Source organism: Crinia signifera, chromosome 9 (assembly GCF_055691185.1).
Source record: "Crinia signifera chromosome 9, ASM5569118v1, whole genome shotgun sequence".
Taxonomy (NCBI): Eukaryota; Metazoa; Chordata; class Amphibia; order Anura; family Myobatrachidae; genus Crinia; species Crinia signifera.
Window position 1 is genome coordinate 117,380,761 of NC_139225.1, and position 22,817 is coordinate 117,403,577.

A 22,817-nucleotide genomic window follows, 5' to 3' on the forward strand; every position below is an offset into this window, starting at 1 on the left:
CAAATTGTCTTCAATCACACCCACAAAAGGAGCAGAGGGCGGCACAAACAAACTTTACTGTTTGAACCTCTAATTAAATATGACATCATCAGAAACTCGGTTCCTGAACCTGTTATGGGCCAAAATGTGGTTGCCATTAGACATACCTCCCAACTGTCCCGTTACCGCGGGAATGTCTCGAATTTTGGGGACGTTCCTGCGTCCTGCCCGGGCCAGAAGTGTCCCGCGGCGCACGGGGGGGGGAGCAGTTGGGAGCCCCCAGTCGCCCATGAATAGAAGCTGTGCATATGCATTTCACTACGTGTGTAGGACTGATTAACCATTTCTTGCGCTTAAACGAAACCACAAGATTGGACACAACATGAGTAATGTGATTAAATTGTTCTGTCACAAGGGACATTCACAAGCCACATTACTGAATAGGAATGCAGTTGCTACTACTCTTCATGTTGTATGACAATACTTTCTGCATTTCTGGAATTAAATCTATGTATACAATTTTTAAAAAGATAATTGCCATTGCTTCCCGTTAAATGGATTACCTGTGAGGAAAGGAAACTAATTAGAGCTTTTGACTTGATAATCTAAGTGTTGCATATTAATTGCTAATAATGACAAAACTGCATTTCAGTATCTATAAGTCAGATGTTCTCTCAGGCTACAAAATACGCTTGACACAGGAAAGAAATGAGTCATGGGAGTTTGAACAAATCAAGAACAAATATGACACATTTGTTCTTTCCTATTTGTCTAAATCATGGCTCCCACCAGTGGCATAACACGGGGGTGCGGGCCACCCCTGGTTCTCATTCTTCCATGGGGTGACACTGAAATATAAAGAGCAGGGTGCTGCAGTTTGAGACTACCCCTGCAGCACTTGGCTCCTGTCACTGAAAAGCAGCCAGCAGGGCTGCACAGTCTCCAGGGACAGCCAGCATACCCCGGGAATATAGGTGGCCTACACCGCAAAGCCACATCCCCTTTGATGACATCAGCAGGACTTCCCATGATACAACGCCTAATTTTCATTAAGCCACACCTATTTTTGGACCGAATTCTCTTACAGAATCTGGTGCCGTCACTGACACCTACATTCTGGCTGCCACAAGGATACATCATATCCTAGGCTGGGAATGGGATACATACAATACATCGTATGCAAAAAGACTGCATACGATGCATATGATCCTATCAGCTTGGAGTTTCTGAGTTATCGCATGGGGGCACAACAATATTGGTGTTCCCCCCATCATGTCACTGCCTCTTAATGTTGGCAAAGCAACACCAATCTCTCAATTTACTGACCATTGCCCTATACTCCCTCACCAGTATCAATAAAGTTGTATTGACCCCCCAAAAACCTGGCCTTGCATGGCTAGTGGCCTAACAGGGCTCTCATACAAGTGACCATGGAGTGCCACCAGGGCCGGCGCCACCACTAGGCAGGACTAGGCATTTGCCTAGGGCGCCGGCCGCTGGAGGGCGATACTGAGCCGCCGAGGTACCATAGAGAGGTACCCGAAAGCAGGGAGCGGGGAGCAGGTGAGTCTGTGATCCATCCTCCCTCTCCCCTCTCCTATCCCGCCCGTGGCGTGAATCAACGCTGCTCCCCCCGCGCCGCCTGCTCCCCGCTGGGGGGATTTCAGCGCGGCACTACTTGCGCTCCGGGGGGGCGGCGCCGGGGGTTTTTGCTTGGGGCGGGCGGGGGGCTTGCACCGGCCCTGAGTGCCACCGACCTGCAAGTGTCACCCCTAGACAAGTGCCTAGTGGGAAATCCACCACTAGCTGTGTACATGCTCATTGCTCGCTTTATGGGAATAAATTGCTTCATATTAATAATTATGTTTATAGGCATATCATATTAATAGTCTGGTTTATTTGAAATAGGTTTTATAGTTACATGGAAGCATGCCCCACTCATATTGTACTGTATTAAACTACAGCAACATATTATTATTATAGAGAATTTATGGATTTACTATTACGCTACAATATTCAGCTGAAGGTGCAACGCAGATAAAATCCTCAAGATGTTTAATTAGATAAGGAAGCAGAAAGAGTGCTGGAAGAACCAGTTCTTATGTAGCGCCAACTCCTTCAAAACTGGTGACCACGCCAGCCCAAAGAATGCTGGGAATGCTGAAAATCCACATGTTAAAGGTGTAAACTATGGTCAGCCAAAAATGTCTGACTTTATGTTTTTTTTTATTATCTTGGGGCTAGCCACTTTCCTTGTCACTAGTGTTTTGGACGACTCCCTTCTTAGAAATGTCATTTAGGATTATTGAGGGTAGTTGAGAAGCACAACACTTCTTAATGTTAGAAGAGGGATCCACAACAGCCTGGTTCAATAGGGGTAATTCAATTGTGCTCTCATCAGATGCCAATTAGCGTTAAATGCAGCTGAAAGAAATTGGTTTAGCCGCACAAAGCGCCAAAACCTGTTTAAACATCTATATTGGATGCCTGGATTTGAATGATGAGACTACTACACAAACTTGTATCTGCCTGATTAATGGAGATATTATTGTACCAAATAGCTAGAAACTACTTTAAACCTCACTGTAAGGGCCAGCAGAGGTGGGACCGGACCTGCCCTCTGACTCTGTTGCCCCAGACCGGTGTCAGCGAACACGCCCCAGCTGTAAGGGCGAATTAGGTCTGCCCAGACTCCGTTGCAGTCGGGTCTTAAGATGGACAACACGTTCATTTAGGGGGAATGGGCGCAAGAGGAGAACTAACCCCGAAATGGACAGGCCAGAACCACCTGTGGAGACCCAAGTAGGAGATGCCTCCCTGGTTACTACAGCGTATTAAGGTGGAAACATTTGCAGAATAGAATACAGAAGTGGTGTCTTACCCAATGTAGGTGCAACAATGCACAGCAGTTGTATATAAATAAATATAGATGCAACAATGCACAGCGATGGTATAAACACACAAAATAATCCCTGCACCCTGCACTGAAAGGGAAATACCCAAATGAATCGGAACAACCCCACAGTGCTGAACCCACAAGGAGATGTAATAGCTGAGAGTAAATGGGAGAGGGAAAGCTGCAGGGAGAACCCCTGACTTATCTGGAACTCAGGAAACCAGCAACCGGACTGCAAGCACAGGAAAAACCAGCCAGAGTGCAGGAAGCCGACTGGAGCCAGGAACACACCAGGGACTGAGGCAAAGCAGGGTCCAAGATGCTATAACCGGTGCCTGACAGAAGGCTGAGCCGGCTTTTATTCAAAAGTACCACCTCCCCCGGCGGAAGTCACACTGGGTGCACCAGACTGCAGCCTCCTGCTAGGCAACGACCCGACACTTCCACCCTGACCTGCCCGGCGATCATCGGAGTGTGACTGCTGTCTTGGCGCCTGCAGCGCAGCATCTGATAGGTGAGCCGGGACCGGCGCCTAACACTCACCCATCTCATACTGGGCGAGATGTACTAAGTTTCAAAAAGGGATAAGAACAGAAAGGACATATTAGAACATTGTAAAGGACTGATCTTGGACACCATGACCTGATCTCTTGGGTCAGATGTACCAAGCTTTAAAAAGTGATCAAATGGATAGAGATAAACTATCAGCCAATCAGCTCCTAATTGCGGAGATGCAGACGGTTTTAAAATTGATAGTTAGGAGCCGATTGGCTGGTAGTTTATCAGTATTCACTTTATCACATTATGAAGCTTAGTACATCTGGCCCAAGGGGTCAGGCCAGTGGGTCCAAGATTTTTGCAATGTTCTAAGTGGTCCTTTCTGTTCTTAACACTCTATCAACCTGACTTTAAATCCACAAATGCGTTCTTAAGTGAGTGTGACAGTGGTGACAATTCCTGTACGACAATACATTTGTGGAGCGGCAGAGTTACATTTTCTACTTGCAAGCACAATTATCACTAGTGACATTTTTGTTAATGTTACAGCGTCACACCTAGTAAAAGTGTGCGCCACACACAAAATACCTGCAAGAATACAAGTATGGGGGCATTCCACTGACTGACTGTAAGTGACCCCGATGCAGAGGTACATGAGAAACTACTAGGGGCAATTGCACTGTAATCTTGTAGATCTGGAAGACAATGAGATAAGAACAACAATTACCTGGCGGGGCTTGATTCCAGCATTGTGTCTTCTAGGGTCTCTGGCACTCTGTATCTGGATTCTGTAACTTTAGTGGTCGTGCTTTCTCTAGAACGTGGGGTCGGTCTGCAATATAAATGAAATGAATAGAGATAGTGAATCATAAGAAGTGTTCTCTCCCTTATTAATCAATACTCAGTAAGAAGTAAGGCACTCAGGGCCTGATTCAGACCTGTATATCCCCCCCCCCCCCCCGAATCCCCTCACTAGCATTTTCATACACATTCGCTCGCAGACGGCCGCATGGAAGAAAAATCATTCGATGATCGCTCGCCATCGAATTATATTTTTCTCCTTTGCAAATAAAACCAAGTATACAGTTAATTCGGAGTCGGGTGAATTCAGGGCAGGCATTGCCCCAAGCAGGCGTTGATATGCCTGCGTTTGCAGGGGTATGCCTAGCGTTTATATGGACACGTCCATGAAATGCTGGGCCCTGCCCCTGTCTGCCCGTCCTGGAGCGAACACCCCGGTAATTGTGAAACTTGCCGAAGGCGCTTACTCCGGGGGTTTGCACATGCGCAAACCTCAACAATCCGACGGGTTAGCGAATTCGGCCAGCACTGAACAGGTCTGAATCATCTCCCTCAGTTAGACTTGTGATTAATGGAGAGCAAATATACATATGAGAATAGAATTCCATCTGCCATGACTGTATGGATACACGTGTGTTGTTGTATAAACAGTTATTGATCCAAATCATTGACTTGTCTTCTGTAAATCAAATCTCAGCAGAAATGTTGTGACTGAGGCGGATGTATTAAGCCTGATAAAGTGATAAATTGGTGATAAAGTGATAGATGATAATGCAGCAGCCAATCAGCTGTGTTTTAACAATGACAGGTAGTAGTTGATTGGCTGGTCAGTTATCAACTTCCACTTTATCACCACATTACCATGTTTAATACATCTATCCCTCTGTGTGTGACGACAACAAGACATACTAAGGGGGTATTCAATCCCGGGTGACGACTGTAGATCCGTCACAACAGCCGTGAACCTGGCCCGTTTTCATTTTGCTCTACCGTATTTCGCCAGACGGGATTCAATGTCCCACCTCGCGATCGGCGAAAAGGGGCGTGTCCGCATAAACGGCTGTGGATTGTCGAGATTCGCAGTGATTGCGTCAATTCACAGCCATTATAGACAAAAAGGGCCCGACAGCTTTTAAAGTTGGGCTCGTTCTGTCAATCTGCCTCTTCAATGCTGTTGGACAAGACAGCATTGAATAGGCGCCAGCCGCTATTTCCCCCGTCGGAAATAGCGGCAGGGATTGAATACCCCCCTAAGCATGAACTGAGATAGAAATGGCGATGGTGAAGAAGACATAAGAAGATATAACTGGGAGATCTGATCAATTCATTTAACTTTAATGCTTCACTGGTTCATTTCTCAACACTTACATGTGACAGTAAAATGTATAGTCTTGCGTAATGAGTATAAGGCGTGATTGGACATAGTCTTGGGTGATTGCAAAGACATTTAATATGGTGAAATAATAACCTGGGTGAGCGGCTACTCTCTGACTTTGGTACGTCGGCTGTTCTTGATGGCTCGGATCGCGTCTCTGTGGTGGTAGTATTGGTCACACTTCTCTTTTCTGATACTGATCTAGTGACAAACACATACTGGTAAGTTCCCTGGTACTTATTTATACTGTATATGAATAGTGTACTGTACTTCCAAACAGAGGAACCCTTAAGCTGGGTGCACATTAGCCAATAGTGCAAATGATACAATATGGCTAACCATTTCCCTTTAACTGCCTGGAAATCCTGGACAAACGACATTAGAGAAAGATTTTGCTTTTGAGATCCTTAATGAATCAGGCCCATAGTGCGTAGCCAATATGCATGAAATTATTGTTAACGGTATCGTTATCGTGTATATTGTTATCAATAATTGGCTATTGCGTACCCAACTTTCGCCTGTAATTTTGATTGCAAAATATCCCCTGAAAACACAAGATTCTGGCTAGTACCCACTAATATTAAAGATCTCGTGAATGTACAATTGGGGTGATTCAGCTTGGCTCGGCCGAACCCGAATTCGGTACGGGGACCAATGGTGTGGCACTGTGCATGCGTATCTGCGAAAATACGCATGTGCAGGGCCGCTGAGCAGACGCCTTTGTGACTATCACAATCACCGAGACGTACGCACAGAGAGGGGTGGGCAGTGGGCGGACAGGATGCTGGCGCATGGGGGACTCCCAGCATTATTAAATGTCTACAAAGCCGACAAAAACGGTGGGTGCACCCAGAAAAACGTTGGGTGTCTCCATGTGAATGCAGGCATGGCGTCACATAATGCCCGCACCCGCCCCTTGTTTGGCCATCTCCCGGCCAAAATAAAAGTCACATCAGACTGACTTATCTGTGAGCGGCGATCAACGGATGATTTTTTGCATCCGAATGGATGAGTCAGCGAACATTCACTTTGCGAAGGGGCAGCGAATTTACGCTGCTTTCTGAACCAAGCTGAATCACCCCAAAATGCATAAGTTATAACAGCAGATATCAGAGATCCCCCATTTTCAATCACAAAAGCCTCCAAAGGTTTCCAATGACAAAGGTATGCAACAAGAATTCTAATAGTCAGGTCTAAAATTCAATCCTATATAATAAAAAGGCCAATGCGGCTCCTCCTCCGTGGAAGGAATTCAAGTGCCACTAGATGGCGGCTAAAGAAGCAATTCAAGTGTTGGTCCATTCAGGCGCTGGCTCTGACATTACTGTTATGATGTTTTGTCATTTTAATGAGCTGGTACTCAGTAATAAAATACTGTAGGCCACATAATGACAGAAAGTGCATACTATATGATTTTGCCATAGCAAAAAAGGAAACACAGTAAACAATTATGCATGCGTCGTTAAATATCACTAAAGAGCATTGTTTCTAATAAAACTATATACTACAATAATGAGACTACTGATAACAACATACGGATTATTTTTCGGCTTTGTTTCTGGTTCATCCAAGGATTCAGGGACTTTGTATCTTGCCTCATTCACTGTTTTGTCTGCTTCAGGTTTCAGAAGCTGATTAGTTCTGAATAATACAACAACAAAAAAAAATTGAGAATTAAAGGCAAGGTGCTGGTGGCAAGATACTGGGGTTGGGGGATGTATCAAACCTTTTAAAGAGTGGAGAGTAGGATAACCAATCGTCTCCTAGATAGCATTTTACATGTGAGTTCTATCAACCAATAGTAAGAAGTTGTTGGTTGCTATACTTTGCCACTTGTCCACATCTCCACTTCCGAAAAGAGAACATAACCTCAACAAAAGGGGGCGTGGCTTTACAGGTATGCCATGCCCCTATTTTTATCACTGTGGAGGAATGCCTAGCACCTAAAGAACAGGACTGTCCTGTAAAAATCAGGACAGTTGGGAGGTATCGTTGGCGGGTGTGTGTGTGTGGATAATGATGTGCAGGAGCGAGCATCAATATATATTTAAAAAAATTGGGGAGTGTATATGGCGCTACACGTTACCTCTTCCCCACCTGCACTACAACATGGTTCTGCCCAGTCGCTTTTTTTCTTACTTTTAATCAAGCACTTAATGTGATTCAAATGGCTTGGTGAAAAAAAAAATGCACCTGCCTTGTGCACCATTTATGTAGAAAATCTAACACATATAGGGGCATAATGATCAACTATCAGGTATTAGACCCAAAAATTATAATTTTCGTTTTTAGAAAATAATAAATTATAGATCGCTAGTATATACCACGTCTTACATTTAGGTACAGAGGCTGCCCCTGTTACGTGCAAAACTAAGTTAATTGCTAAAGTGATCACTTTACTGCCCAGCTGCCTACTGTGGTCTGCTAATTATGCCTGTGTGACTGGTTAGTACAGAGGATCCCTCTCCCAGCACCTTTTGCGATATGTAGCTTATAGGCTACAAAGTCTAATGCTATCTGACAATGACGTTAGCTGTTGGGGCAAAGCTACGGGATACAAAGCTTTGCATACCTGACACCATAGCAGCCCCATAGAAAACCATGGGTGCTACTTTGTGGTTGGAAACGGCATGACCATGGCGGATATCAGAGATATTTAAAGGTCCCCCTCCCCCCAAAATAAATAATCTTTAATAAATATGTCCCTTTATTAAGGTGAGAATTTGGCCTTGGCATATATAACTGAAAACTGCAGACTTTCTGCAATTACTAATACTGGCTGTTCATGTTTACATCCTGAAAGAGCATTTCCCACTGTGTATAACAGACGTCAGTATCTCTGCTGCTACCAACACATTACCTGTGTAATATACAGTATATTTGTTTCATTTTAATCACTCACCTGTTAGTGATCAGCTCAGGGGAGATTACAATGAGGTCAGATTCTGCTATTGTCTTCTCTCTAATAACAAAGAGCCGTAATCACAAACTGCAATTCACTTGGCACGATTTGAGCATTTGACAGCACTCACAAGTCCTATTTCACTACTAGGTTACATCAAGGTGATGCAATATACACTACAAGGTGTATGAGGAAAATGCACAGGGGAAAGAGATAAAGGGACATGGATTACTGTGGTCTGCTGATTATGCCTGTGTGACTGGTTAGTACAGAGGATCCCTCTCCCAGCACCTTTTGTGATATGTAGCTTAAAGGCTACAAAGTCTAATGCTATCTGACGATGACGTTAGCTGTTGGGGCAAAGCTACAGGATACAAAGCTTTGTAAACCTGACACCATAGCAGCCCCATAGAAACCTATGGGTGCTACTTTATGGTTGGAAATGGCACGACCATGGCAGATATCAGAGATATTTAAAGGTCCCCCTCCCCCAAAAATAAATAATCTTTAATAAATATGTCCCTTTATTAAGATGAGAATTTGGCCTTGGCATATACATATACATATAACGCGCCAGCACATTAACTGCGATTAAAAAAATGAACGCAGTTAACGCGGGGGGGGGGGGGGGGGGGGAATCACTGCAGCGGCAGGGAGTGGGGAACAGGGCTGGGGTACCGGGAAACAGACAGGGGACGGGGATTTGCCGCAGGGGTGCAGAGTCTCCGTCCACACATGCAGACGGAGACCCTATGCCCCTCCAAATATGGCCGCTGCTGTGAAGGAGACAGATGCTAGAGGTGCTCCTTTACCTCTAGCGTCTGTCAGGGTGGGAAGTGCAGAGTACCCAGTGCGGATTCTGGGTTCGCTGTGGACCTGCAACCCCTGGCAACGAGCAAGTAACCCCCCCCCCCTCTGGCATGAAACACATAAGTTCCATGCATGGAACACCTACCCCCCCTGGCATGGAGCAAGTAGCCCCCTTGCCAACAAGAAAGTAAACCTCCCTGGCAACAAACAAGAAAACCCCCCTGGCAACAAGCAAGTAAACTTCCCCTGGCAACAAGCATGGAACCCACTATGCAACAAGCATGCAATCCCCCTTGGCAACGAGCATGGAACCCCTGGCAAGGAGATTTTAGGTAAGCGGCACTTATGTGCCTATCAGCGCGATTAATCGCAGTTAATCTCAAAAATTTCATGCGATTAATCGCGATTAAAAATTTTAATCGTTCCCCACCACTAATATATATATATATATATATATATATATATATATATATATATATATATATATATATATATATATATATATATATATATATATATATATATATATAGACTTGTGGCGGCTCGGCACTCCGACAATATGCACAAATTACTCGGTGCCTTCTGGATCCAGGAAGTAGTAGCTTAGAAAACAGACAGTGGCACTCACTAGGATTTTTCAAACGGGTGCATTTAACAAACCATGCAACGTTTCGGGGACCCTTTGTCAAGGTGCAGGTGAAAACATATATATATATATATATATATATATATAAAAACTGAAAACTGCAGACTTTCTTCAATTACTAATACTGGCTGTTCATGTTTACATCCTAAAAGAGCATTTCCCACTGTGTATAACAGACATCAGTAAAGCCGTGTACACACGGCAGCGATAGGGGATGATATAGCTGGGAATATGGTCGCTGGCGACCATATTGCCAGTGATGGGAGTGCGCGCTCCCGTTTTCAGCCCCGTTCTAATCGCAAGCTCCTGCGACCAGCTGATTACCATCAGCGACCATCTCTGGTCGCCGATGAAAAGGGGGCATTGAGCGATATATCGCCCCGTGTGTACGCACCTTATCTCTGCTGCTACCAACACATTACCTGTGTAATATACAGTATATTTGTTTCATTTTAATCACTCACCTTTTAGCGATCAGCTCAGGGGAGATTACAATGAGGTCAGATTCTGCTATTGTCTTCTCACTAATAACAAAGAGCCGTAATCACAAACTGCAATTCACTTGGCACGATTTGAGCATTTGACAGCACTCACAAGTCCTATTTCACTACTAGGTTACATCAATGTGATAAAATATACACTACAAGGTGTATGAGGAAAATGCACAGGGGAAAGACATAAAGGGACGTTGATTACCTGCGGAGACATGAAAGTGCTGTACTATAAAATGAACTATACACAGTAAGGTTGTATATGGATTTATATATATGGATATCTGAACAGGAAAATTAGACATACGCCTGTAGGAACTGCAAATGACAGTAAATAGAGCTTCAGAGCTTCTCTATTCATTCGTTGCAAGAGACAGTGGGGTCAATCCAATTAGCTGTGGAGGGTGTGATAAGCAGTTGCCACAGCGTTTCATCGCAGGCAACAGCATCCGATCTTGCAACCTTTGTGGGCTGGTTTCAGGCTGAATTCGTTCAGCGAGCACTTCTGTGCAAATATTGGCTGCCATATAGTGCGTCTGCTGACACAATGGCTCGCACTCGCAAGATCATCGTGGATAATTGGATTGACCCCATTGTACCTTATTACATTATCATACAGTGGGGGCGATTCTCTAAGTGAAAAATGCGGTAAAAACCCCTTTATCTGGGTTTTTACCGCATTTTGGGATGCTGTAAGTATCCCCCGCCGGGTTACCACGGCGGGGGGCATCGCCAGAAAAATCTGGGCTTCTACCTCTTCCCACCGCCGCCCCGCAACGACCCCCCCACTGCCCCGCACGGACCCCCGCCGCCCCGCATCGCCCCCTCACCTGTGTCCGGGCAGCACAGAGCTGTGCTGCCCGGACCTGTGACCTCCTCCCTGCACTGATCCTCTTCCGGGTGCAGGGAGGAGGAGAGCTGGGACCCGGCGACTTTCACCGCAAAGGACAGCTCTTAACGCAAGAGCGAAAGGGGCGGAGATTCTTAGAGAATCTCCCCCAGTATCCTTTTGTTCCAAAGACAGCATAGGTCTGGGATAGCCAACTCCAGTCCTCGAGAGCTACCAACAGTTAATGTTTTCCAGATCTCCTCACAGAATCACAAGTGAAGTAATTAGCTCCACCTGTGGCTCTTTGAAACTGTGTTAGTGAGTAATGAGTGCCCCTGTGCAGCAGCTAGGTTGTTTGGAAAAGGTGAACTGTTGGTAGCTCTCGAGGACTGGAGTTGGCTACCACTGGCATAGGCCATTGGTTCCCAAACATTTTTGAATCACGGCGCCCTAGAGTATCAGACATTTTTTGTGTCACCTCTAGGCTAAAAGTTTGCTATTGCGTACTTTAGTAAAAAATATTCCATTAAATAAATTTTGTTTAGATTTCATCCTTGGGTTCAGTTATGTGGTGAGGGTCAGGATTCGCTTCTGTTTGTCTACATATTTTATGATTGGAAGCCACAAGCACTGGTTGTCGCCTGTTACATTGACATAAATAATTTGAATTGGTCTTGGACAGTTTGGGAACCACTGGCACATAAACAAAATCCAAGTGAATAGCCATCAATATATTTACTGCATACTGTAATTGCCTGCTGACCTGTCTTTGCCAGTGTGACGGGGGACCGGAGTCGGAGTCTGAGTGGGCGTCTTCTTTTCTACCCTTTAAAAAAAAAAAATTATACAGCAATGGTTAACATTAGAAAGATGTGCAGACATCCAAAAGATTAAATCATGTCGGCAGATAATCATCATATAATCAAAGCGTGATACTATGAGAAATGAGTCAACACTCCAGCCTATCATATGGCCATTGCCTGACATATAACTGGAGTCCCTGGCCAGGGTTCCCGTTATATTGTGACCCTATGTTTTTGTCTGCTCCCAACTTGTACAACTTTGTATCACGCCTGTAGCGGCTCGCAGAATTGTGTGACACAAAATAAATAAATATTAATAATAATAATAATTATTATTATTAATAATAATAATATTATTTAATCTATAATGTGTAAGATTTCTGTTGTATTAGCTACTTTACACATTTTAAGGTTTTTTAAAAAAAATAAAATCATAGTTTACCAAAATAAAACATTTTATGTAATTCATGTAAACCACTAAACACATAATACTAACAATGGAGGATAGAAAAGTAAAAATGACAGGAGGACTCTGATTAGTGTGAGCTGCCTAAACCCCCATCGCATATCAGCCGGATTATACTACAGAACCTCTGGATAAACAAGTCGTCACAAAGTGGGTGGAGCTATTGTGGGGAATCAAGAAAACACACAAGGTTATTCTGGTTCACTCGCAAAGGCACATGGTTTTTTTCATTTGAGAAGGAATTTGCCTTTTCGAGTGAACCAGAATAAGGGCCTCCGATCGGTTTTCGCCTGTTTTAGCGAATTCCCCCGGAGTTTATGGCTTTCCATAGCAGTACGCTACGGAAAGCCCTCCATTCCGCCCCTCTTCTGCTGGTAAGACTAGCAGATGAGCAGCTGGGCAGCGATAATGCGGGAGCACGCATCAGCGTTCACCGCACAAAGTTGCCCAGTGTGTATGGGCCTTAACTATGGAAACGGTTTGTTCTGATTATACTCTCTGTACAGTACATAAAAAAATACAGTTCCTGTCTTAATAAAGTTTATTTAATGATCATACTGACGTTTTGGTGGACTTTAAGGTTATGCAAACACAATTCACCATCCTTTGTGGAATATTAAGGGTTGAGATGTATTGAGGGGGGGAATTTACTATGATGCGAGTTCTATTTCACATGGGATTTTGCTGTTGGCAACCAATCAGAATCTACTTATTTATTTAACACCTTCTAGATGATAATAGATCTTAACTGACTGGTTACCCATAGCAACATCCATGGTGAAATAGAACTCTGAGCATAGTCATTTATCCCAGGGAGAGATTAACTAGAGAAAGATAAAGTAACAACCACTTATTCATGTCATTGATACATTTAGTAAATATTATGTTTTCATCTCAATTTGATATTGTGCCTTATAAATAACAAAAATAGCATTACATAATAAATGTGGGATTACAACTAACAATCGCTGATTCTATCACTGTATTCATAGTATACGTACAACAGTTCCAGGCTCTGGAGAAGTGATTGAAAGTTATGAAATATTTGCTGTCCCTTTTGGCTGCTTGGGTCACTGTTATTATATGAAACTGAAGCTACATTTGGGACAATTCCTGACATATTTGGCCCAATCATTCTGCAAATCTTCTTTCAAAAGAAAAAACGCAATCATAAGACCGAGAAGTAATACTATTACTACCTATTAGTCCAATTCCCGTTCTCATACTCTCCCCCCATCCGTATATTCTACCAACCTCTCCCACACTTACTGCGCTTCTCTGCTGCCGAAGTAGAACCTCAGCTGCTTCTCACTCAACCAGTTTCCTCTTTCAATGTAACCTGCCTTATATATCACTCCTATCACTATAGGGTGTGACCTTCAGTACATGCTGCTCTACTCCCACAGTCAGAACACTCGTATGAATTAGGCATTGTTAGATTCTAGGCATATTTTGTCCTCTGTGTCACTACAATTTAATGCAGTAGCAAGTGCAGAATTCGCTCGGATGTGAATTTGCATACTTGCGAGTCAACCTAACCCCGCCTTGTGAATAGTGGTACGCCGGCCCACCATTCGCAAGGCGTGTTCCTTTGCACTGACTGTTTTACATAAACATCCAATCGCAGCCTGCAGGGGAACACCCACATCATTTGATGGTCGGCAACGTGAAACGTACATGCATATGAGGCACCCATACATATGCGTGCACGTTCAGAAGGAAGTGGGCAGACGTCCGGTGATGTCAGCTGCCTGCCCCCGGCACCCACGTCACGGCCTCATTAGCATGAGAACACCCATGTAATGCTGGGCGTTCCCCACCCCGCGCCCTTTTCCGCCCCCCCCCCCCCCCGCCCGCTGTCCTGGTTGCTTGCACCCAGCGGTCTGACTATTTGCAGTGGGTGCACCTACTCTGCGTATGCACATGCGCAGAAATGCGCATGCGCAGTAACACTTCGGTCCCTGTGCGAACGAACGGACCTTAATAAGGTCCAGAGAGTCTTTGTTAATGCTGATTTTTAAACAGATGATGTTCTGAAAACAAAATTATTAGGCTCAAGTTCAAGTGCAATAGATGGGCGGCCAAACCGGTCCTCAAGATCTAAGGTCCACATTTTCCGAGCCCCCAGCTGGTGCACAGCTGTAGTCATTACTAACTGTCACATTTCCCAGATCACCTAGCTGGTGCACAGCTGTAGTCATTACTAACTGTCACATTCCCCAGACCACCTAGCTAGTGCACAGCTGTAGTCATTACTAACTGTCACATTTCCCAGATCACCTAGCTGGTGCACAGCTGTAGTCATTACCAACATATTATCACGTTTTCAAACCTGCTGCATTTATTCCTACTACAGATCCACAGGTTGCATGAGACACATGAACTGTTGGTAGATCTTGAGGACAGGTTTGGCCGCCCCTGGTGTATATAATCAGCTATATATCTAACAGTGACCCAATTCTATCAAGACAATACAATTCGCCCAGCCATCCTCCCACTGTGCTGCAACCATTCCCCCATTTTAATAAGACACATCCCTTTTGCCGGTGCAAAGGAAGGGACGGACCATGCCACAAACACGGGACTCCGGGGAGGCACAGCTAAGTGTACAGCTTACAATAAAAGTTTTACAAGTGTACTACAGTTAATATTGCAGTTAAAATCTGAGTTCTCACAGGAGGTTACAGCTTTCAGGGTACACGCCTTTTCCCTGTCTTCACACAAAGGTACTCTCATTGTGATTGGATCTCAACGGTGTATATGGCATTAGCCACACTCACTATACAATGAATGGACCAAAATGGTACAAGTTGTGTTCAAGGTCATATAAAGCAATATCACCAGACCGCGGACAGCACAGTAGGCAGATCCTGATACCAACAATGCATGGCCGTAAGACATTGTTCCTCATTGGTCAGGTGCTCTGGCAGTAGAGATATATATAAGGGTATCTGCATTAAGAATAGTGCAGTGGTTCTGACACTCGGTCCTCAGGACCCCACACAGTTCACGTTTTCCAGGTCACCTGACAGGTGACCTTATTACTCACTGACACATTTTAAAAGATCTACAGGTGGAGCTAATTATTTCACTTGATTCTGTGAGGAGATCTGCAAACATGCACTGTGGGGGGTCCTGAGGAACGACTTTGAGAACCTGTGGAATAGTTGAATCATTCTCTTTAGTTGTAGATTATCCACGCACTAAAAATATATGAATTCATGAGTTCACTGTTTACCAAGTACTGAAACACTGCCCCACAGAACAAAAGCTCCCTGTTCACTAGAACATCCCCTCGTATGCATCCGCTAGCAGGAGAAACCATTCGATGGTTGCCGACCATCGATTGACTTCTCCTGCCTTCGGAAATAAGAGTCAGTCTCAACTGACTTTTATTTCCTTATGATTCTGCCAAAGAAGTTGTGGGCGATAACGTCCTGTGACGTCAGCTGCCCACCCCTGGCAAACATTGGCCTGTCTGCGTTCCCATGGGAACACCCAGGGTTTTCATGCCGATGCCCATATAATGCCGGACTTTCCATGGATGAGCCCCATTTCGGCCACCTTCCGACCCCGACCTCAACAAACGGCCCGGCGAGTATGTAACCGGCAAGTGTGCAAATATGCGCTTGCGCAGACCCCCACATTGGAACAGGGCCGAATTTGCCCCGTTTTGAATGGTAATGAATTAGGCCCTAATTTCATTAGGGAAGGATACTACCCACAAGTGTTTTTAAAACCATACCACACTATGGGCATGAAAATAAATATTCATTTAGCTTATCTTTAGTTCCCTCGGTTGGGTAATCAATCAGTCCAATAGGACAATAAAGTTAATTAATAAAACATAAGCAATTTGAAAACGAGAACAAAGTAATTACGCAATCGTGCTCATTTCCTGTTTACAACTAGACAGCAACTAACTTAGGGGTCGATGAGGAGAATATGTGCTATCCCCATACGTCATGGCCGGGGATAGCGCTTCCCTGATGTATGACACCCTTGGTGCAGGTACTATATTGCCTGCGCTATGAGGAAGGAAGCTTATTGGCTCTGCTATATTTGAAATAGCGTTCCGGGCTCTTATCTGATGTATCAACTGGCGCTGTCATGCTTTGTTCCTTATCCAGCCCTGTCGCTGATCGCCAGCTTTTTCCGGTGCTGCGCGTTTCCAACCTTCTAATGCTCAGTGCCACTTGCTGGTCTTCAGCGTCTTCATATTAAAACAGCGCCATTTTAATTTGAAGACGCCAAAGACCAGCAGGCGGCTCAGAGCATTATAAGGTTGGAGACACAGCTGACATCTGTTGTGGGAGGACGCGTATCCCCACTGGGGGAGGATAACGGATGCAATAATAATAATAGTAATACATGCTGCCGATATCAGGACCCGCTCCACCACGATAATATGGTGAAGCGGGTCCTGTCCCTTAAGGAACGATAAATGGATTACGATACATCTACCCGTTAAGAACTAATAGTCCCAATCACACAGCACCAATTACTGCACCATATAAGATTAGGATAGGCTTATTACTACAGTTTACAAAAAGAAGAGATATATAATATAAAAGGTAGGACTTCATTCCAAAGGAAAGAACCCAGGCATTCAAAGTGACCCGATGCGTTTCATCATCTGTGGCAGACTTCATCAAGAGGTAGTAAAGTGATAGCAACCATCGATTTACTAATGAGTTCCCGACCAACTTATCTATTGCGCACATGTGGTCTTTTATCACACTTATTTTTAGTAACAATAATATTTTGATTTAACACTAAATACAAATACAAATATCCAATAAAACCAATTGAAAAACGATGTAATGACAGCATGGTTAACTTAAATGAAAGAGAACCTACAGTATGCTGAACCTATTCCAAACACCCACATAGTAGATCATAGTAGATGTGGATAATAGTACCAATGTGTAAATAGATCAAATACTTTAATGAATGTAAACATAATATAATTGGCCAATTATAAACAAAAAACATCTGGCCATGATCAGGTGCAGGCTGATGAAGCTCGGTGATATGAGTAAAATGTACACGTTGTTACGGCAATAAGCAGCACTGCAGCAGCATACTACAGGCATGGACTATTTCATGGAGCCATGTGATTTTCCCAGCCCATGTACTACATACATACTACATTTAAATCATATGGATCGGTATCCACTTTATTTGAAGAGCCTAACGCTTAAGTCTAGCCACAGAACAGCATAATAGGTCCTCACCCTCCAGCATGAACCTTCCTCCTGGAACAAAATACTCTGCTCCTGTAAGTACTGCTTAAGTTATGAATTACATGTATTATACTACCATAGAACAGTATGTTACTACTATAGTACAGTATAGTACAGTAATGTACTACAGTAGCACAGCACATAACTACAATAGAACAGTATGTTACTACTATAGTACAGTATAGTACAGTAATGTACTACTGTAGCACAGCACAAAACTACCATAGAACAGTATGTTACTACTATAGTACAGTATAGTACAGTAATGTACTACTGTAGCACAGCACATAACTACCATAGAACAGTATGTTACTACTATAGTACAGTATAGTACAGTAATGTACTACTGTAGCACAGCACATAACTACCATAGAACAGTATGTTACTACTATAGTACAGTATAGTACAGTAATGTACTACTGTAGCACAGCACATTACTACCATAGAACAGTATGTTACTACTATAGTACAGTAATGTACTACTGTAGCACAGCACATTACTACCATGTTACTACTATAGTACAGTAATGTACTACTGTAGCACAGCACATTACTACCATAGAACAGTATGTTACTACTATAGTACAGTAATGTACTGCTGTAGCACAGTATGCTACTACTATGTCACAGTACAGTATAGTACAGTAATGCACTACTGTAGCACAGCACATTACTACCATAGAACAGTATGTTACTACTATAGTACAGTAATGTACTACTGTAGCACAGCACATTACTACCATGTTACTACTATAGTACAGTAATGTACTACTGTAGCACAGCACATTACTACCATAGAACAGTATGTTACTACTATAGTACAGTAATGTACTGCTGTAGCACAGTATGCTACTACTATGTCACAGTACTGTACTACTGAGCATAGCAGATTACTACCATAGCACAGTATGATACTGCTAGGTCTTAGTATTGTACTACTGTAGCATAGCAGGTTACTACTTATACCGCTCTCACACTGCACGCTAGAAGTGGGTTATTGCCGTGTCCTTGTGGCCCCAACACGGGTCAAGGTGCAGTATGAAAGGGCCACCTTGGGTCGAGCAACACGGCAGTTCAACCCTGGTAATGACCAGGGTTGAACACGGCTCCGACCCGTGTCAAGTGCAGTGTGAACGGGTAGCCTGGGTTGAGTGACCCGGGTCCTGTTCACAGTAGGGAGGAGGCAGCACTGTCAGCTCGAAGCGCTGCGTCCACCCAAGGCCCCGGTGATGTGCTGCCCCTCAGCTCTTCCTCGTGTGACGTCACCAACGCAGCAATAAGCCAGGTCAGATGCGGAGAAATGACGTGTCGCTCTCTGGATGGGACCCGTGTCCTAATCCTGGGTATTACCCGGCATTTGCGGTCTGAGCACAGTATTATACGGCTATGTCATAGTATTGTACTACTGTACCATAGCAGGTTACTATATATATACACACATACATATATCAAGCCTAGAACTATTCTAAACAACGTTTGTTTCATTGTATGAAGGTATATTTACACATTCACCTCTTATAATTAGATTCTATTACACAACATATGAATATGAATGTCTTCCCTGTATTTTGTAAGCCTTGATGACACCTTTGTTGTGGGCTGGGAATGGAAGTTTTTGGTTTTGCGTCAGAGACCAGAGGGAATAGTCCCATTGTTCCTGTGCTGTTGTTGGCACAGATTCCCAGAGTGCCGACCACTATGAGTGTTTGTGCTCACAAGAAGCCGACTTCCAGCCACATTAGAGACCTCTTACAGCAGAGAAAACACAATATAGAAGCGTTACATAATATACCTTTGTTCTAGAAGCCATATAAGTTCTACCTAGTGGTTGTAGCCCAAAGTAACAATAAATATATAATCCCACATGGAGAACCACACTGCGGAGGACTGTCCCGAATTGATCAAAACATGGATTCCTCAGGACTGTGACTGATGTAGATGACTAGTCTTCATAAAGTGCAGCGTAATATGCTATTGAAAGTATCATTATATATATATATATATAAATTATCTCTACTAATTACCTCCAGTAATTTTTCTACTAATTACCCCCCTAACTCAGTCCACCTACTGTATAACTTTACATGTGTTCTGTTTCTAAACGCACACATCCCACCAGCTCCAAACCATCATTGCTGTATGCCTGGATCATACAACTCACCAAGAACCTCTGCAATCTGATTAGGCCATTATGCAATACTATCCCGGAAGTTGTGGCAGACTTAAGGTGCCCATACACTGAGGCGATTTCAGTGGCATAACTACTGTAAGGCAGCCCTGGCAGCCGCTTGGGGGAGCAAGCAGCAGTGGGGTCTGGTGGGCACCTGCTCAACGCACTGACATGCTGCTGCCTGCCACTGCCCACTGACTGAGCACTGGAGGCGAGTCATCCACAGCGCGGGTGCGGCCATGGCAGAGACAACAAATCCCCCCACTGATTCAATTGACTGTACACAGAGCCGGCTATTGGCTACTGTGTACAGGATGGGCGTGCTGGGGCGGCCTGGGATGCATCAGAGCCAAGGGAAGCAGCAGTGTCTGCTGGTCTCTCTTCCTCTCTCCTGCTTCAGCTTCTCCGTTATGTGTGTGACGTCATCACGTCACATGCTGGGGAAACACGCTGGAGAGGAGCCTGGGGGGGGAGGGATGTGTGGTTGGGGGCGCCACAAACTTTTTGGCAGGGGGGAGCAAATTTTATAGTTACGCCACTGGGCGATTTGGTCTGATCAGCCCATTAAATCGGACCAAATCGCCTCTCCCTGACATGCAGTCGGTCCGATGCGCGGTCCCGTGCGCATCGGACCCGACCATGTGGTAGGACTGGCTGGACATCCGACCAACCATTCTGGGACCTCCCTCCAGGCGGCGAGGCGGGCGGGAAGCAAGGACGCATGCAATCCATTACAACAGATCGCATGCGTCCTGGCGGCTTGCAGGGTATCTGGTGTCTGAACAGGGTATCTGGTGTCGCAGCAGTGTATGGGCACCTTTACACTTTTTCAGGTAGTCATGGGGGGTGGGTGGGGTTAATGTGTGTTTTGGCCCTGCCCCCTACCTGTGGACTCATGAATCACTGGGATTTTACAGGAGGGCATATAACTAATGATGTGATAGCCCAGTCCACTCACAAAGGGGTGATAAAGGGAAATCTGTTCTGCTCTGCAATCCTGTGCTGGCAGAACCCGGCACATCAGCTAGTATTTGTATTAATAGTATAGTATAGTATAACATAATAAGACAAAGAAATGCGGATGGTACAATGGTGGCCTTGCTAGACATGCACATACTACCCCTGTAATCTGTCCTACTTACTGTATGTATACATGTCATACTGTAGTTAGGGACTTTTTTATTCTATTAAATTGGCTAGCATCTAATGAGAACTAATCAGTTAAAGTGTTGAAATGAGGTGACGGGGCGGCCATTATTGCTGGGCCTAGGGAAGGCCTGCCCCTGGTCATAACATGCTTAGTTAGCATTCAGGGCAGCATAGATAAGGTCAGCATGAGACCAAGGCACCTTCTCCACATGCTGCCAACGGTCGCCAACCGCCATGGGGAGAGGACACCCAGAGTCTTATCACTCCCGTACCTATCACAGTCTGACTACCGCCTCTCATCTGTCCACTGCAAGCTCCAATACTGTGGGATTACTTTAATATTGTTGGTGTGTTCCTGGACTGGCGACTAGGACGTGTGAATTTGTCACCTGCGTACATTGTACCTGCATAATACTTCATCTGCCTGGGAAATGTATAACCCACTAGGACTTGGACCCTCACAGGCCTCAATGCAGATCACTCCTCATATATTACAGGTAAACAATACATGTAAAATATAATCTGGTGGGTAATGTCTAAGCCATTTATGGTTAAATAGAACCCCATATATTAAATATATAATGGGGGCATCTGAATATATTTAGAATCACTTAAAGGGGGTTATTATATACTATTTGCATTCTTTTAGGGCATATAATAGAAAACTAATCAAGATATTGACCCCCACCAATCCTGCACTTATTTACTCCCATAGAAACAGTCATGATCTGATGCTCCTGGCCTTTGCCATTATGACATTATTGGCGAGAGAGGATGTCTGTACAAACGATACTCGAAGAAGTAGCCATTAAACAGCCACTGCTGTGGTGAGTATCTCCCAAATGTCAGGCCCCAGATCCTTACTGTTGTGCCATCTATGGGTAGGGAGCAGTGCCAGATTAAGCCTTCGGGGGGCCCGGGGCACTTTAGACAGGGTGGCCCCCTTGCACTTGTCATTACTGGCCGCAAACTGCATGGGGGAATATTAGAAAAACACAGAGTAAAGGCAGTATAAACTTGGTCAATGGGTAACTTCAGGGGATATATATATATATATATATATATATATACATACATACATACCACATGAAAAGCCTGTGTTTGTCCCTCTGCACCTTACTCTGTAGGAGACCTCACAGTCCCAGTGCTGCCTCTGATTAAAAACCCTCCCATGACTAGGCTACTGCTGCTGTTATCCACGGGCCTGAGAAGCATGTTAGGAGCTCCACCAATCAGAGCTCAGCACAAACGTCTCAGCCTCTGCCATCTGGTGCAAAGTGTCATGGGACTTAGTCAACTCCCAGTAATGGACTGCACACTTGGCTCCTAATGCTCAGCACCATTAATAATTGTCACATTGGCAGATAGGTGAAGCTGCAGCACTACCCCACTCCCATGCACAAAACCTTAAGCTAAAAAAAAATATATAATAATATTTTTTTTTTAAATACATGCCAACCACAGGGGGCCCCTAGCTAGAGGGGGGCCCAGGGGCACTGACCCCTTGTGCCCCCATTATAATCCGGCCCTGGTAGGGAGGGAGTAATTAGTATAATACCTTCATGGGGGGATATCGGCTTTAGTAGTATTTGATGATCACTGGTAAATCCAAAGCATCATGATACACCTAAAACGTATAAGCCATGTAATAACTCAGTTGTATTTAGCAGACTATGGTGAGATGCACTTATCATAAGATATATGTATGTTTTGCCAGCTGGAGCTGGCATTATTATCACAGGGCTCAATGCATTTT

General features: G+C 44.4%; 1 protein-coding gene across 1 annotated transcript in view; it reads right to left on the reverse strand.

Annotated features, from left to right (window-relative positions):
• Positions 1 to 22,817, reverse strand: part of LOC146035884 (uncharacterized) — a 98,798-nt gene that overhangs the window by 19,434 nt on the left and 56,547 nt on the right. Inside the window, exons 23-28 of the mRNA XM_083159578.1 lie at positions 11,991 to 12,053; positions 10,372 to 10,431; positions 8,452 to 8,511; positions 7,086 to 7,190; positions 5,643 to 5,750; positions 4,101 to 4,205 (exon numbers count right to left, since the gene is read on the reverse strand). Coding sequence (XP_083015704.1) covers positions 4,101 to 4,205; positions 5,643 to 5,750; positions 7,086 to 7,190; positions 8,452 to 8,511; positions 10,372 to 10,431; positions 11,991 to 12,053 — 501 coding nt within the window. The remainder of the gene's footprint in view (positions 1 to 4,100; positions 4,206 to 5,642; positions 5,751 to 7,085; positions 7,191 to 8,451; positions 8,512 to 10,371; positions 10,432 to 11,990; positions 12,054 to 22,817) is intronic.